The 16,888-nt window shown below is 41.6% G+C and overlaps 1 protein-coding gene across 2 annotated transcripts in view; it reads right to left on the bottom strand.

Moving 5' to 3' along the window:
- The window catches only part of eml3 (EMAP like 3), a 52,505-nt gene that overhangs the window by 22,446 nt on the left and 13,171 nt on the right, over positions 1-16,888 (bottom strand). Inside the window, exons 2-6 of one of the 2 annotated variants that reach the window (XM_053416307.1) lie at positions 8,912-9,088; positions 6,608-6,722; positions 5,919-6,431; positions 2,994-3,104; positions 2,712-2,740 (exon numbers count right to left, since the gene is read on the bottom strand). In XM_053416307.1, coding sequence (XP_053272282.1) covers positions 2,712-2,740; positions 2,994-3,104; positions 5,919-6,431; positions 6,608-6,722; positions 8,912-9,088 — 945 coding nt within the window. The remainder of the gene's footprint in view (positions 1-2,711; positions 2,741-2,993; positions 3,105-5,918; positions 6,432-6,607; positions 6,723-8,911; positions 9,089-16,888) is intronic. The other variant, XM_053416308.1, reaches the window with a different exon arrangement.

Raw genomic sequence — 16,888 nt, 5'->3', positions numbered from 1 at the left:
ATGTCAAATCTAAAGTCTCCTAACCTTACCTCGTAGACTGGTGGATTATTTCTACAGCACAGTCGGCGAGTGAAAAGCACTGTCTGCCCTTTTTCCCTGAGTGAATCAGAAGCAAGTACTGTCCTGTCTACATCCTTTTAGTCAACATGGAAGCTGTGGCAGTTGTTGCCACGAGCACTTATTAAATTCAATCAAGTTATTATAAAAATATTCCATTTATTTTTTATTTTAAATCCACTTACTACATGTGCAACAGCACAGTCAATCTCCTCCTAATTTTTTGCCAAATTCAAAGCAATGTTTCAAGTAATCACATGTCTGAAACCAGGGTACAGCAGCAAAAAATAATCAGAGTTCAGATTGAAGCCAGATCTCTGATTGAAGCTGCTATTGCTGCATCTCCATTACTATATACAAGCTGAAATAAAACCTTCTGAGGGGCGACCCTATAGCTGAAAGGTTAGGGTACAATACCACATAGTGAGCCTACTTAGAGCAAGTTGTTCACCAGCTTCAACTGGTAAAGACACTCTGTGCTGTAGGAATGAAACCTAAAACAAACCGGGCTTACTATAACCAGACTCATGGCCAACACTCATAAAGCAATGCTAACCACAAATGTGGTTGGTCGGGAAATGACTACATGTGTGAAACAGAGAGAAGCTGCCTGGGCACAAGAACATAAGCACAGTTCAATTCATGCTTTGCCAATGCCGAAGTCTGGACGCATGAAAACATGGGAAAAGTCCCGAATATAAACAGAGCGACATGTGATGGTGATCATAAATAATAAGGGCTTTTCAAAACCCCAGAAGCCGTTCTAAATCCATGCAGCAGGTCTTTACTTGTTCCACTACGGGTTTTACTGACAACATTCATTGGACAGAAACACATCGCGCCGTGCTGTTTTTGCATTGCACAAATAAATCACTCCCCTGCCAATCAGAAGGCCCTGCATCAATCCAAACATCTCAGTTGGCCCCGGACTGGAGACACTTATCTGCAGGCAGGTGGCAAACTGAAGAAATGACTTTTCGTACTGAAGTGGTTGATTCGTGCTGTGTCTGAAATCCCTCACTATATAATCAGTACACTATATATTGAGTTGGTATTCTGTAGTGGTGTCTGAATGTTTGGTGAAATTTTCTATTCACTATATATTGCACTCATTGTTGCCCATTATATTGTATGACAAATATTGTACAACCGATGGTCACTAACCAAGCAATGTATACCATCATGCATTGCGCTAGAGAGGCGAGAGGAGCGAGGGGAACAAGAACAGCCCGAGCCGATGTACAAATGCAAAATATGAGCAGGGCAGCGCATCAAAGCACAAACTGCTACAAAACGGTTTATGTCTACATTTAAAGATTGTCATTCAAAGTTTTTTACTTAAAAGTTCAAAATTAACATTTAACATTTATTTTGGGATTTTCCACCGGCCAATGTTGTTGTACTATAATCCTGCAACAATGATGTCATCACCGCCGCAGAGAAAATGCGCAGAGTAGTGTCCGAAAGTCGGAAAAAGTGTCATTATATAGTGCTCTACATAGAACCCATAGAGTAAAGTAGGGGTAAGTTAAAGAGTTGGTGTTTTTGGACACAGCCCTGGTTTGGCTGGCATCAGCCTGGACTCCATTCCAATCACCAATCATCAAGATGATATCACAAATGCAGGCTCCCAGCATCATAATAGGGTTGAGCAGAGGTCTTCAACAGGGGGTCCGCGACCCCTAGGGGGTCCGCGGAGGTACTGCAAGGGGGTCGCGAAATGTTTAGTTGATTGGACAATTTTTTTAATATTTAATATTTTTTGATTTATTTTCTAACCAATTTTTTTCCACAAATTGAAATGTCTTTAAATACACATTAACATGCATCCAACATATTGAGAGGCTGATTTGACCCTCTGCCTGACAACCTCCATCCGTCCAAGGTTAGATAAGTTGTGTGCTACCCATCAGGGTCCGACATCTCACTAATGTGGGAGTATGTGTGCTATCCACAGATGCTTGACGATTCACTGTCTCTCATCTGCATGTATGCTTAAAATAAAAACATGAATCTGTGAATTACTTTAATAGCTCAGTGTTGTATGCAAGATGTATGTTTATAAATGGCAGTGGCATGGCCACCCTGTACCTTGCACATGTTTAAATAAAAAACATGAATATATGAACCTGTGTTCTATTTGAATAGCTTAGTATTGAATGCACAATAACAGGGTAGCTATGTTTATATATGGCACTAGGCCCAGTTTAATATAAAACACAATTTTATACAATATATATAGTAGGGGGTCCCTGCTCCATCTCTCCATCAGTTTGGGGTCCTTGGCCTGAAAAACGTTGAAGACCCCTGGGGTTGAGCATTATATACTACAATTACTAATCCAGACTAATACAGCATTTCTGCTCAGGTTCTACCATTAAAACAGGGTGAATTCGAATGTGGGATCATTATGGAGGCGGAAGTTGGTGCTGCTGTTGAATTGTATTTACCTACATGCGTTATTTAACCTTATTGATATAAATGACCAAGTTATGAGAGTTGCCCAAAAATATTTTTCATTTTTTTTCCCCAGGTAAAGGTCGAAGCAGTAAAAAACACTTAGATACAGATATGAGTGATGAACAATTCAGTGAGTGAGGTCACTGCAAGTCAAGCTCAGTCTAGACAGAAAAAACAGAAAAGAGCACTCGTACCTGCACCGGCAATCATCTCCTTAGCTCGGCTGCGGAGACAGAAGACAACATGTGAGACAGATACGTGAAATTTGATTTCAAACACATTCCAGGTCCTGACTTCAGAATCAGATGGTGTGTGTCTGTCCGGGGTTTTCATGGGAATGGAATTTTTCATATTATTCTTAGGGGCCATCAGTCACTCTGTGCTTTGATGAGATATGTGAGGCTGCAGCGGCCATAGGAAAAAGTGAGCAGTGTGACTGTGTGGTGACAGCTGTGAGTGATGGTAGCGGGGCTCACTTCTCCAAGCTCGGGGAGCGCGCTAGGAGGTTAGCCGAGGACGCCGCCTTCTTATCCAGACGCTTCCTCTGCCTTTCTGGGTTCCCCAGCTTCTCACTGTTTCTACGAACCCTAGAGCGTGACAGGATGAGAATCGTCTTCAGCTTCCAGGAGTACAAACTCAATTTGTGTCCACACATTTATAGTACTCAAATGCATGCAAACTATTTGTAAATAAAAAGCAGGAAACATACAGGAACATGCTTGTTAGTTTTATGTCATTTCCATATTGCCATCCATCCATGGTCTATACAGTATTTTGTGGTTTGGGGGGGGAGCTAGACGGGGGAGCTAGAGCTAATCCCAGCTGACATTGGTCAAGAGGCGGGGTACGCCCTGCAGGGCCGAAATACAGGAACAACCAACTACTGACCCTCTATATTCACACCTACAGTCAATTTAAAGTCTCCAATTTACCTAACCCCAATCTGCACGTTTTTGGATTGTGACAACATGCGAACATGCCAACTCCACACAGAAAGAACCGGGAACCTTGATGCACCACCATTCCACTCTTCATTTATATATGTTCCAAATATTAATCTTGTCCTATCAGAACTTGGGTTTTATTTTCAAAGTACAATGCATTCACCAGAAAAATTGGCGGCTCACTTATCCCAGTAGTTACTGTTGCTTCACCTGTCAGGCTTCTGCACAGATCCAGTTTCGAATTAAACCAGAGGAAGATTTACCAGTGAACATCTTATTTCTAGCCGCCGATTAATTTGCCAGTTGAAATGACATATTTGATCAGCTATAGCTAGTCACCTAATCACTACCTTGCTGTGATTTAGCTTACAGCGTCATTGTTCTTGTATTACAGGCTAAAACTGATAAGCTCCATTAAGAGTACAATATAGAAACAAAACATACAAAGCTCCTTTGTCATGTTTACTATAGAAATCCATTTTACATGAGAAAAGGATTTTGACATTTTGAACCATGTCTAGCAAATCTCCTCAATTCCATTAGGAGAGGCGAACAGAGCTGCTAATGTTTCCTTAAACTCTGGAACAGCCCTCTCCACAGTGTTACACTGCCTCCCACAGAGTTGATGCTCCACTCCTACATGGAGCTGGTTCTCAAAGAAGCGGTAAACTCACATAATAATGAAGTTAAATAATATTATGCAAACTCTCGGCCTCGGCCAAAAGCTGAAGTTGCTGAGGTGGCACAAGCAGCTCTTTTTCGGACCTTGATCCCTTTACAGCTTCAGGTCAGGAGTTTAGCGAATTATCAGTTACTGACAATCTGAGAAAGGCATGAAGTTTAGCAGAGCAGGTGATCAGACAGGTTGTAAAGAAGCCGACAGTCATCTAAACTACTTAATTTCGAGGGGAAATGAAAGTGAGTGAACCTGATATTTACTTCATAATCCCTCATTGCACAGGTAGATTGTGTGCGCACAACCATAGTGAACATACTGGATCAAAGTGAGTCAGTAAACTGTGATAGATTTTGAAGTATGACAGCATTTTCCTCTTCCATTTAAGTTTGGAGACATTTGTTTACAACCTGCCTGATCACAAGACTGTCCATTATCCTAAATTGCAGCTTGGAGAATACAATGTTATTATGACTCAAAGAAATACTAACAAAATTATGAAAATTAAAACTCATGTTTTAATGAACTGGTATTACCATGAAGTCCCTTTTGGAAAAGGAATACTACTTTCATAACTAATTTCCTGTGTTAATGCTGAGGATCTCAGATTGACTAAATGAACAAGAAAACCCAGCTGTAAACAAGCGTTTATTATGTCTTAGGATTTCCTATTGCACACCCCCTGTTTCCTGTGAAATGCCTCTGGAGCAGAGGCATCACCAGAGGGAGTGTCATGGGACCGAATACAACTTCGCTGTCTGCCGTCAACCCTGGCCTCGGACCACATCTCTGCACCGCTAGTCTTTAAATAAAGTGTTGAATGTCAAGGTGAAGTCACAACTTTCCCAGTACCTCAGGTTTCCATACAGGGGCATGACGGAGCTGAGCTGAGAGGCCAGAGCACATGTTATTCATCACCAACGAAACCCCTGTTAAAAGCCACAACAAGGAAGTCGGCCTAGAGAACACCTGCATGCACAAGCAAATATCCAAGTAAACAAAAGCAGCAGTGAGCCAGCACTGTGCTTCCTAATCATTGTTAGAACTGAAATCTCTTCGGTGAAGAGCGGAGAAATCACGGGATGCAAGAGATCCTTGTTGATTGAGGAGGGCAATGATTAAAAGGTTGTTAAAGAGCAGCGTATAAAAAAAAATAATACAAATGTTGTGTGTTTGTGCAAAACCCAGTTGAATGGCACATCCTCTGTGTCAGTGTGTACACACTTGTATACAGATTGGACAGATGTTCCAGTAGAAAGAAAATGTCTGACCTCGAAAGTTTACATCTGTACACCCCCAACCTCTCTTGTTCAGTCACATGTGTATACAGTACATGCTGTAACCTTATTCATACCCATTTCATACATTATGCTGCGTTCAATTTCCCTAGCATCACATTTTCCACCTGGCTCTGTTTGCCATACAGCTAATCTGGGAAGTGTCACTCAGTGTGGACGTTTGCAGCCATTATGTTATGCCGTGGCTTTATGCTTCCCCTGGCCCCCACTCAAACAAATGGAAAACTAACCACATGCGGGTTAGAGTGAACATGATGACAGAGCATGTCATTTCCCTTGGGTTTCCTTCTACAACACAGCATAATCACAACCTGGCAACCTGACGCCGACTGTTTAATAAGAGGGTTTGCGGAACAACTGGAGTTTGCAGTCACACAAGTCAGATTTAGAGAAAGGGTTGAATTATGAGACAAAAGCCATGCAGTCGAATCACAAGACAGGAGATGATTATGAAGACAGTGGTGGTGAGGCGAGATCACGCACAGAGGCGCCTTTTGTCCTTGTCCTTCCTGGATGGTGGCCAGGGGTCCGCAGCGTGAGTTCAGGTTCGGGTCGGAGGTTCTGACTGAAGCCGAGGGAGAAGCCACCTCCTCTGGAGAGGAGCTTCCATCCTGGTAGTCCTCCCTCTGCAAGCCTCTGATTGTGGTGGGCTGGATGGGCTCCTCTACTGATGACGTCCAACTCAGCTCCTTTTCCTGCTCCCCTCCTGCTTCTTCATCTTCATCCTGCTCCTCGTCCTCCTCTTCCATCCCCGGGACACGGTGGAGCTTGGCCCGTGTCCCCTCAACCGGCTGTCCTGGAGGGAGGGCGTCCTCCAGTTCCAGGCTCTTGACACATCTGGAGAGAGAGATCCCGATCTGCACAGCGTCCTGCCCTCTGATAATGGGATCTGTCTGGGTTGACCTGTCCAGTGTTACTGGTCCAGGTCTGGGTTCTAGGGACTTCAGGCCTCCTATGTGACCATTGGCATTGGTCACAATGCTCTCTGACAGTTGGCTAGAGATAGTTCAAAGGTTGAGAGCAACACAGAACAGTCATGTCGGCAGATCACACAGACATCATATGAACACAATCAGGCCTCTGCATTGACCAGTAGAACAACATGTACAATAAACTGACTGTGGCCCATCATGATACTGTATTTCTAAGCCCTTGGTCGGTAGGTCTAGTACCTGGCATCAGCATGGCGGCTCCCATCAACGGCTGAGCTGGACGACAGTTTCCTGCTGCTGGTGCAACCATCGGAGCAGCACACTTGATTCAGCACTCGTGCAGCACCCGGGTTCACTGGGTGGAGAGCCGGTTATTTATCAGTCAGTTTGGAGAGATACAGTACTCTGTATGTTCGGCTTTTCCATGTGTGAACAATCTAAGGCAGGCTCTCTTAACATTCTATGATACTGGAGCCAATGCAATGGCTATGGTTTACCAAAATATTTTTTTTTTTATTGACTTGCCAACTCTTTGATCACTGAAACCAAACTGTTGGTAATGACTCACAATGTATGTAAAGTTATGGGTGCAAAATACGGCTTAATTTGCTCTCTTGTCCATGTGTGTGGGACAATAAATGTTTCTTATCTTATCTTGTTTATGAAACACGTTTATGGAAAAAAAAGTCTGACATTTTGCACCCACGCAGTTCTTCTGCTACACACAACACAAGATGTAACCTGAAGCACACAGGGATTAAAGTAAACAGAACAATCCAGATTCATGATCCGCATTGATTAATGGCTAAATGAATGTGAATGTCAAGAGCGACTGAGACAAGCACACACACGCCGACACGCACCTGCAGATATGAGATATGTTCTTCTTGCAGATTATTACGCAGCGCTGGGTTTAAACTTCATTGCTGCAAAAGAAGCTAAATAATCGAAATCTAATAATAACGATTTATTTGATTATTTAGTTATCTATCTATCATATATCATTTTTTTTGGGGGGGGGGGTACATAACTCTAGAGCACTAGGTGTGTGTGTGGGGGGGGGGGGGGGGTGGTGGGCGATTGCCACTGCGTATTTTGAACAGTGATTATAAAAGTAACGTGCTGCATCTTGACTTCGCTAATATCCTGGTATATGAAGACAATGACATTGTATAGACTTTTTAGATTCAGTTCGTCTGTGGTTTTCCTCATGTTTCGGTTCTGGTTTCATATTTCGAATTTACGTGTTGTTTCTTTACTGATTGCTCTTCACTGGAGACCATTAGACTATTGTTGTCTTGTTCCTCTGCTTTTGACCACATATGTATTGTTCCTCCCTATCAGGGGCCTCTCAAGACTCAAAAGGACTTCCTGCAAGTTAGAGTTACCTGTTGATGCTAATCCTTTGTGAGATCTAGCAAATTCTCATTAAATTCAAAGTGATTGCAAGGATGCAATTATTTTTCCATTTATTTGTCTGATGGTGTTCCTGTCGGGGAAACAAGGTTGAAGTCAGTTATATTTATTAACTACATCAATGCATTCTGAGCATCCACTATCTATTGGGGATTTGACAAACTCTCAGGTCAGTGTTTATAGTGTGGCCTGCATGTTGATGCCATTGATTGGCTCAACCTGAGATCCAGAGCTGGGCTGAATGAAGTGATGTCTACATTAGGGACGGGAATCGCCAGGGACCTCCCAATACGATACAATCACGATACTTAGGTGGCGATACGATATGTATTGCGATTCTGTGGGTATTGCGATTCGATATTACGATTTCCTGTGATTTCTTTTGGTTATTTTTTTTTTAAAATGCTGTACCATGGAAAACAGTTGAAATACCTTGAAATACAACAAGGTCAAATTCACTAAGAGCTTTCCAAGTTTTATTTCAAGTTTTAATTCCTAAATATTAAAATTAACTTAATGACTGCCGGGCAGTCAATAGAGAAAACAAATAAAAATGTGCCCTATTATTGTATAGCCCCTGTCAACTGCAAACAAACTGACAGATTACTTTTAAACCATAAATGAAAGGTAAATTAAATAGAATGAATGAAAGTTTACCTAAATATAAACTTTGAAATAAACAAAAAGTAGGCTATGCAAAGCTAGTGCTTGGTTATGCTTAGATTCTTGTGCAAAAATAGGAGCTGGTCAACATTCTCTGGGGTGAGGTTGCTTCCCCCCCCCCATAAAACCAATAAATACATGTTTTATAAAAAATTTATGTAAAACTAAAAAAAATCGATTTGGTAGGTAGCCTGGCGATTTAAAAATCGTCATTCACAAGTATCGCGATTCCTAACTGAATCAATTTTTACCCCCATCCCTAGTCTACATGTGAACCCTCTTGGCCAAAAGCTGAATAGAAACAGATGAAGATGTAAAGTTGAAGGTTGTCTTTTTTCTTTCGAAGTCAAAACTAAAAACTGTGAAAAGTGCACCAATGCATCTGTCAGTTGTGCACTTAGCCACATTGACCACAATATTCTATGATTCGTGAACCATCAGGCTGCAGGGTTAAGAATCACTTACCTGCAATGAGCTGCTGTTTCATTAATGGCAGTAGCTGATCGTGGAGGCGGATCCTGCGTAGGGCGTCAGCTAATGAAGACTTCAGCAGCGTGATCTCATCTTCTTGTGCCTGCAGACGCACCTCCATCATGGATGCTCTGTCCGGGAACTCAGCACTGCTGTCTGCTGATACATCATCTATAAAAGAGGCCAGAGGGGTCTGTCATAAATAAGGCTCTGAGGGGCAGGGTCTGGTGTGGAAAGCCTGGCTTCTGTGAGCCTGGATTTAACATTTTTACCAGATTAATCCAAGAACTGCTCTTTCATGATTTAAAATCAAAGGCCTGATACATCAAGCACAGATCACATCAATTCAGAGTAAGGACAAAACCACACTATTGACAGCCATAGTGCAAATCCTATTAAACTAATAATATGAAGAATCAAATTTTCAAAGAACATTCAAGAAGACAACTTAAGATGCAACATAACCAATTAATAATTCACTACTCTGAATCATCAAGAGGATTTGTGTCAGGAAACACACATACAATGTAGGTTAAAGACTCCGATGTTATGTTAAACTATGATGAATTGGTCATGGGCTGCATTTTGACTTTGACTCCTGAGGTGAATTCTGGGAAAACCCTGTGTTTCTGTCTGGCTGGTCAGAATGTGACACGGGCTTTCATAGCCTTCCTTTAACCAGTGAGGAGGATGAAACTGATTTACAATGCATTCTGGCTGAGGTTAGGATTTGGTCTAGGTTTGGTTTAGGGTAAGAGTTGAGAGGTTAAGCTGTTCCAGAAGCTGTAATAGTTAATTTTAGGACTAAGTGCTAGGGAATGCATCATGTCAATGAGGGTCCTTGCAAATATAGACAGGCTGTTGTCCATTTTGAGGGAGAATTACAGATGTTCAGAGCATTTTACTCATACGGGGGACTGTCCAGTGCTTCTCAAAGGCCCTATTGTGTGTGTAAGAGAAAAACAGTTGTGGTGCGTTTGAGTGCATGTGTAGGACACGGCTGGTTCTGGTCCAAAAAGAGTGTGTATATATGTGTGGAATGCCTCCCTCAGTTCTGGTGACACAGGATGGAAGAAAGCTGTTCATGGCAGGCACCAGGGCTGAGAGGAGGAGGAGGAGGATATGTTGTGCTCCAGCTCCCCTCTGCTGTGTTGGTAGTTTTCATGATTACTCAGCCGCTGAATTCCCATTCAGCCATTTGATGTGTTGTTTCTGCACTGCAGTCCAACAAAGCCCAGCTGTTAATTGACCGAGAAGTTCTGAGGAAATGGTTTTGTTTATTCAGTAATAAGTAGGTAAGAGGTCCTCAGACACCACTCCTCTCTGCACAAATCCTTCGAAGCCACATGGAGTCAATTTTAGCAAAGGGCAACAGTAAAGATCCACAACCTGGAATTACACTGTGCCAGTAATTGTAGTCCAAAGCTCCATTTCCACACAGATCTAAGTTTTCTGGCATTTCTCAGAGAACACTCTGAAAACTAACGGTTTGAATCTCTATTCTTTCTGTTTGGAGTTTGTTCTGGAGGTATATCCTCCCTGTGTTTACTCTGGCTTTCTCCAGGTATTCCGGCATTCTCCGACAGTCCAAGAGATTCTAGTTCGGTTGATTTGAGACTCTATATTGTTTAGGCGTGAAAATGAGCATGGCCTGCGATACGCTGGTGGCCTTTACAGGGTGTATCCCACCTCTCACTCAATGTCAGCTTGCGTTGGCCCCACCTCCACCAGAAACAAAGTGGTGTACATAATGGAGGAATGGATGGATGGAGGGATGGAGGGATGAATTAAAGAAAGACCTTTATTCCTGATTCATCCTGTTTTAAAACAATATTTCATCAGATTTATATAGAAGCTCTTTTCTGATCTGCTCCCGTTTTATTTAGCTTTTAATAAAATTGCCTTTTACATTCTCTCTTTACAAACAATAGAATATCAATGAGAAAACCTGCTATTTTTTTTCAGTTACAGCTGGGAACTAATGTTGGAAATTAGGTATAACTCAGTCCATGTTGGTAAAATGGGGGGTAATAATGATACAGTAATTATCTTTGTCCACACCAAAGCAGAAAAGGATTTATATATAGTTCTTGTCCATTTACAGTTGTCACTGCCTTATTATAAACACAGCAAAAGTGTTAAACACGTTGTAGCAATCGACATAGATGATGAAAATCTGTCAAGTTCTCTGCTTCAGCTTTGGAGTTCCTACATGTGATACCTTTGGAAACATCTCCAAAACACAAAGCATTTTTGTGTTCGGTTATTACACCAAAACATGCCATTGGCTGCTAATAATACAGATTTCATTAAACTGCTTTTCTAAATTTTTGTAATGGTGGACTGTTGATCGTGGTCGCGGCGGATCATCGACTATGATTACAACAAGACTGCTTGATGAATACAATGTGCATACTCACTAATGGCAATAACTCCTCCATTTCAATTGTCATTGCTGCTCCCTTCATATCTATCGGACATTTTCTTGGGTAAAAATACTTTAAACATTGATAAACCTTTCACTAGTTTCTTCTAGTCAATGGTGTAAATATTGCAATTTTGTTGATGTGTTCAGTTACACGCAGCATCTATTGCACTTCTGTCCATCCTGCGAGAGGGATCCCTCACATGTGGCTCTCTCTGAGGATTTTTATGTTTGGTGGTTTTTCCTCTCTCTTGTTGAGGGTTAAAGGGGTCGTTGAAAATTCACTCGCATTGTAATCTGAAATGGTCAGAGCATCATCTGAAATGTTGCTCTGAAAATTCCCTGAGGACTGATTTATTTATTTTATTTATTTTAAATTAAATGCTCTAAATGGTCTGTATCTATATAGAGCTTTTCTAGTCCTGATGACGACTCAAAGTGCTTTACAGTACTGTTACACATTCACCCACTCACACACATTCATACAGTGCATCTATGTGCAGGACTTATGGTTCAGTCTAGTCAACTGCTGAAGGACGACCCAATAATGACATTATAGTCTTAGATAGTGATTTGTTCACAATAATCTTGGGGTTGAACGTTGAAATCATTATAACCACAAACCACTTCATAAGCCTATGTTGCTTGATACCACACTAAATACAACCTGCTACACCCATGGTATCATCCAACACGGCTTAGCCAGATGTTTGGCACCAGCACACGATCAAATGCTAGACTGACTATAAAAGGTTTCATCAAGATGAGAAAATATTGGCCAGAAATTATAATTGACTGACGTATGTTAACCCGCCACTGTAGGAACAGCGGTTATCGAGCATTTAAAACAAGCCACAACTTAACTGTGCATGTAACCACGCGGAAACATCATGGGTGCACTCTTGTACTTCGAAAAACAGCAAAGCAACAACGTCAAGTGCATCTTTTTTAAATCTTCACAAAAGCAAACTAACAAGCACAGTAAACTACATTATGAGTAGATGTGAGGATTTTGAGGTACTGTTAGCTGCTAGTCATTTTTCTGTAAAGGTTCCAGATGCTGACACCTGCCGACTCTGGTACCTGGTGACTGTCAACACCAGTAGATGTGAGTGCCTTTGTCGAGCGAGTGATATGAAAGCAGCCAGAGGCGTCGTGCATGTTCGGGCACGTCAGCGCTGTGATTCACCGTGACCTCTCTCATTTAGTGCAACCGTTTCACTGGAACAGAGGTCTCATCATCACTACCGTTGCGGAATGCCTGGAGCGGATCCACCCTGGCAGAGGAAGACATTTTCCTTCCACAATTGGGAGATCTTACTTGCGATAGATCCCTCACCACATTGATGTATGCCAACTGAAATACATCTGACAGCTCCATCAGCTCAAGGTTCACTGTGATAAGGAGCCATGCAGCCAGCTCACTGATGATCTCTAGTCAAAAGTGACGGGAAGTTGTATTAAGAGGCTTACTGCTCCATTGGTCACATGTATGGTCTGAGTAGAAACAGCCAATCAGAGATCGGCTTAATTGTATATTCTTGTAGCTATATACGCCACATTTTTGAATTTTATTTGCATGAAATTATTATTTTGCCAGTGTCAACTAATATGTCAAATTAACAGCGATATTATGCGCGTAAACATAGAAATCCGGAAAAGAGGTTAAAGAAAGCCAAACTGGAGCAGGAAAACGCTTTAAACAGACATGCAGAAATAATTATATGACACTGTATCTTTCAGAGGGATGACACTTAGGTCAGTAATTCTTTCATTATCATAATTCCCATCATCATGTCATAATCAAATCCCTTTCCATGGAACTAACAAAAGCATTCTTTTAAATGGCACATTATTCAAATGAATGACTACAGAACACACCTTAGTTACCTCATCCAAGGAGGTTCTGTTTCCGTCTGTATTTTTTTGTCAGAAGGATTGCACAAATCTAAACAGATTTCCATGAACTTTAATGGAGGGGTGGGGCATGACCCAAGGAAGGACCCATGGAATTTCAGCTAAATAGACGGGAGTCTTTGAGCTGCAGGTACCTTTGTTATTACACTTACAGTATGGATAATATTTTATGATCAAATTATAGATTTTAATTCCATTTTTGACTATTGCCTCATTCATTACAGTGCACACTTCAGGCCTATGTTTAAAATTAGTGAGGCAATTAAGGTGTGTATTGCATTGCATTGCCTTTCACGCATGCACAACGCAGCGAGAGGTTCAAAGGCAGATATTTGTATTTGTTGTTTTTTCCATTTTTGTGTGTCGCATGCTAGAAGCATCATCAACCCACATTAGATTCTTCTGACTTTCTAGGTGAGCCACGTGAATAAATCCGGCAGAAACTGTAGAGGCTGCATTCAGACATTTGCATTCACACACGCACCTCCTACAGAGAATATATGGAGGATCAGCGGAGTTCAGTGAATGTCTGAAGGCAGCTTATGATACTAACTGATGACCATGATTATTTTAGTCACTATAATTATGATCTGAAATTTCCCCAGAGTTTCATCTCTAAATATTATACATTTTAACAGCGACATTTGATTCCAACTTTATGATGATGATGACTTCCACTGTATGTCTATGTCTTTATGTGTGATGTGTTGTCTACCAGTGTAAGACGAATTGCCCCTCTGGGATGACAAACACCACCCATCAAGCGCAAATTGCCATTTTGCACATTGCCATGTGCAAAATGGAAAACACCAGCACAGACATGCCGTGGCACTAAGCTGTGTAGCATTATGGAAACAACAACAGAAATAACACCTCAGTGTGGTGTGTCACCGACTAACTTATCTGTTCCCTTTATTGAATTTCAAGCATCTGTGATTCAGAATTAAAAAAATATCCAGTAAACTGTCAGTAAAAACATCTGGCCAGTAAATGTGTCTAGAAATCTACTGCGTCTTTCCCTCTGACCTGACCTGCTTACTGTCTGCTGATCTGCTGCTCGCAAAGAAACCTCCAACCAGGCCAGAACAGGAAAAAGGAAGTGTTTGATGAAGTGCTATACTGCAAGTTACTCATTGGGAATTTCCAGTGTCACACACACACACACACACACACACAGTCTCGTCACAAGTGTTCAAAAAAGAAGCTGGTGGTTTTGTGTCTATTCCTGTTTGCCCAATCAATTCTTGACTTGAGATGATTTACAAGATCAAACGGCCTCCTATATATTCTTTCTGCTGCATTAGAGAACACACACACACACACACACACACACACACACACACACACACACACACACACACACACACACACACACACACACACACACACACACACACACACACACACACACACACACACACACACACACACACACACACACACACACACACACACACACACACACACACACACACACAGTCTCGTCACAAGTGTTCAAAAAAGAAGCTGGTGGTTTTGTGTCTATTCCTGTTTGGTTCTTTGTTTGTTGATGTGTCCTGTGGACTTCAATGCAAATGAGCATCAAATGCAAAAACTCACTATGCAATGCGGCACAACACAAACCGATAAGAACAAGCCAACGCAGCTTCTTCTAACACAGTATTGATGATATCTGTTGTTTAGCAACAGTAAGTCAAAGGAAAAGATGTTCTTTGTACACGTTCACAGCTTTTCTGTGTGTCACCTATGAGCATGAAGTTTTGATAGTAGATTATTACATAAAAAAATAAACATGTTCCCAGGTTTAATCATACATCCTTATTTTAACAGTGAATTTTTTACTTTTTAACAACAGAGAGCAGGCTATCATCATGTCTTTCCATGTTCGGGCCGCACCACCCAAACCCACAATGTGTCAAGTTACATTTTCACAAACAATATTTAACTTGTGAATATTGGTGTGTTTTGTTACCGATGGACAGAGCTTAACGAGCTGTTTTCATTCTTTATGCTCAGCTATGTAGCTACTGGGGATAGCTTCTATCGTACAGACATCGGAATGCAGTTATGCAGGCTCTTATGTTTTCATGATCATGGGAAAGATACAACGGCGGCATTAAAACGTTTGGCAAACATTTGGAATTATCCGCCTTGGTCTTAAAATAAAGTCAGATCTTCTTCTAGGGAATAATAATAAACAAAAAAAAGGTAGATTCAATCAGAGCAGTCTGTAGTTTTACAGTCATCCCAAAGAGGTAAGATATTCTTGAGTCCAAAGTCAGATTAAAGCTGCTTTCAGACCTTCACTGAACTCCAGAGATCAACACTACAACACTGCTACAAAATGTTTGGTGGACTGATTAAACTAAGACTAAACTGTTTGGGAAGAGCATGCAGCTGCAGCTCAGTGGAGGGAGCTTCATCTTCCAGGATCATGTCAGGGACCCTGCTGAAGATCAGCAGAAGTTGATGAAACAGCAGGACAATGACCCTGAACTTTAAAGTAAATCTCATACAGAATGAGTGCAAACAAAGACAATCCACCTTCTGACGGGATCCAGCCAGAGTGCAGACCTTAACCAAGGAGAGAAGCTGTGGAACGAGCTCAGAGCCGCTCCCACCAGACGTCCAGAGAACATGTCTGAGCAGATGCAGCTCTTCAATGGAAGCTAAGATAATAAAAGATGGTGTCTGAGGTTGTTGCTGCTAAGGGATGATCAACCAGTTATTAAATCTAACAGTCCACCTTCTTTTTCTGCAGCACCGTGAGTGTTTGTTGAATCAGATCCATGAAAAAAAATGGAAATACTTATTTGTTTGACGTAAGCAGTAAGATATTGTATAATAACTATGATTGCGACTTAGATGAAGATCAGATCACATTTTATGAACAAATTATTAGGAAAACTAAAAGTTCTAAGGGGTTCACACACTTTTTCTTGCTACTGCACATTGAAATGACAGGAACTCAGTTATAAAACTTGGGCCTCCTTCTGCCTGTGCACACTCTAGAAAGTGTTTTACTAGCCATCCGGAATCCTCCTCACTAAACACAACCCGTTATAAACGATTCAAATATCATAGTCCTTTTTTTGTGTGTGTGGCTGTTGCTGTAAAAGGCTGAGAAAAGCAGAAACACGTGCAGAGAGCCCCTTCCCACTGTGGGCCTCCCTCCTCAGAGGAGACAGAGAGCCTTCATCAGTCAGAGCAGCATCAAAGAGCAAACATCATTACAAATCAACTGGGGGTTTCCCTCTGAAACCCACATGAAGCCCATTCAGCTCCACCACTCAGAGATGGACGGTCACAGTGTTATTGTCAGCAAATCATCCATCCTCCAGTAATCATGTTCCCACTTAGTTTTTGGCTCTCGTGGGGTTGCAGACATTGAGAATTAAAAAAAACACTCAAACACTTTGGTGGGGAGATGTCTTTGTTATGATATATCCTGGATTTATTTCTAACCCTTTTGGGGAGAATGCCTGTGGTGCAGAGGTTTACAATGATAATCATGTAGTTGTACCTAGTGCTTGTTTAAGTCTGGGTGGGTGTATGTCATCCGTCTTCTGTCTGTTCCTCTCAGGGTTTTCAGCCCTCCTATGGTCTGACATGATACAACAGAGAAACGC

This window comes from Pleuronectes platessa, chromosome 23 (genome assembly GCF_947347685.1).
Source record: "Pleuronectes platessa chromosome 23, fPlePla1.1, whole genome shotgun sequence".
In the NCBI taxonomy this organism is placed as follows: Eukaryota; Metazoa; Chordata; class Actinopteri; order Pleuronectiformes; family Pleuronectidae; genus Pleuronectes; species Pleuronectes platessa.
The sequence above is the reverse complement of the archived record's forward strand: the minus strand, read 5'-3'. Positions and strand labels throughout refer to the sequence as shown.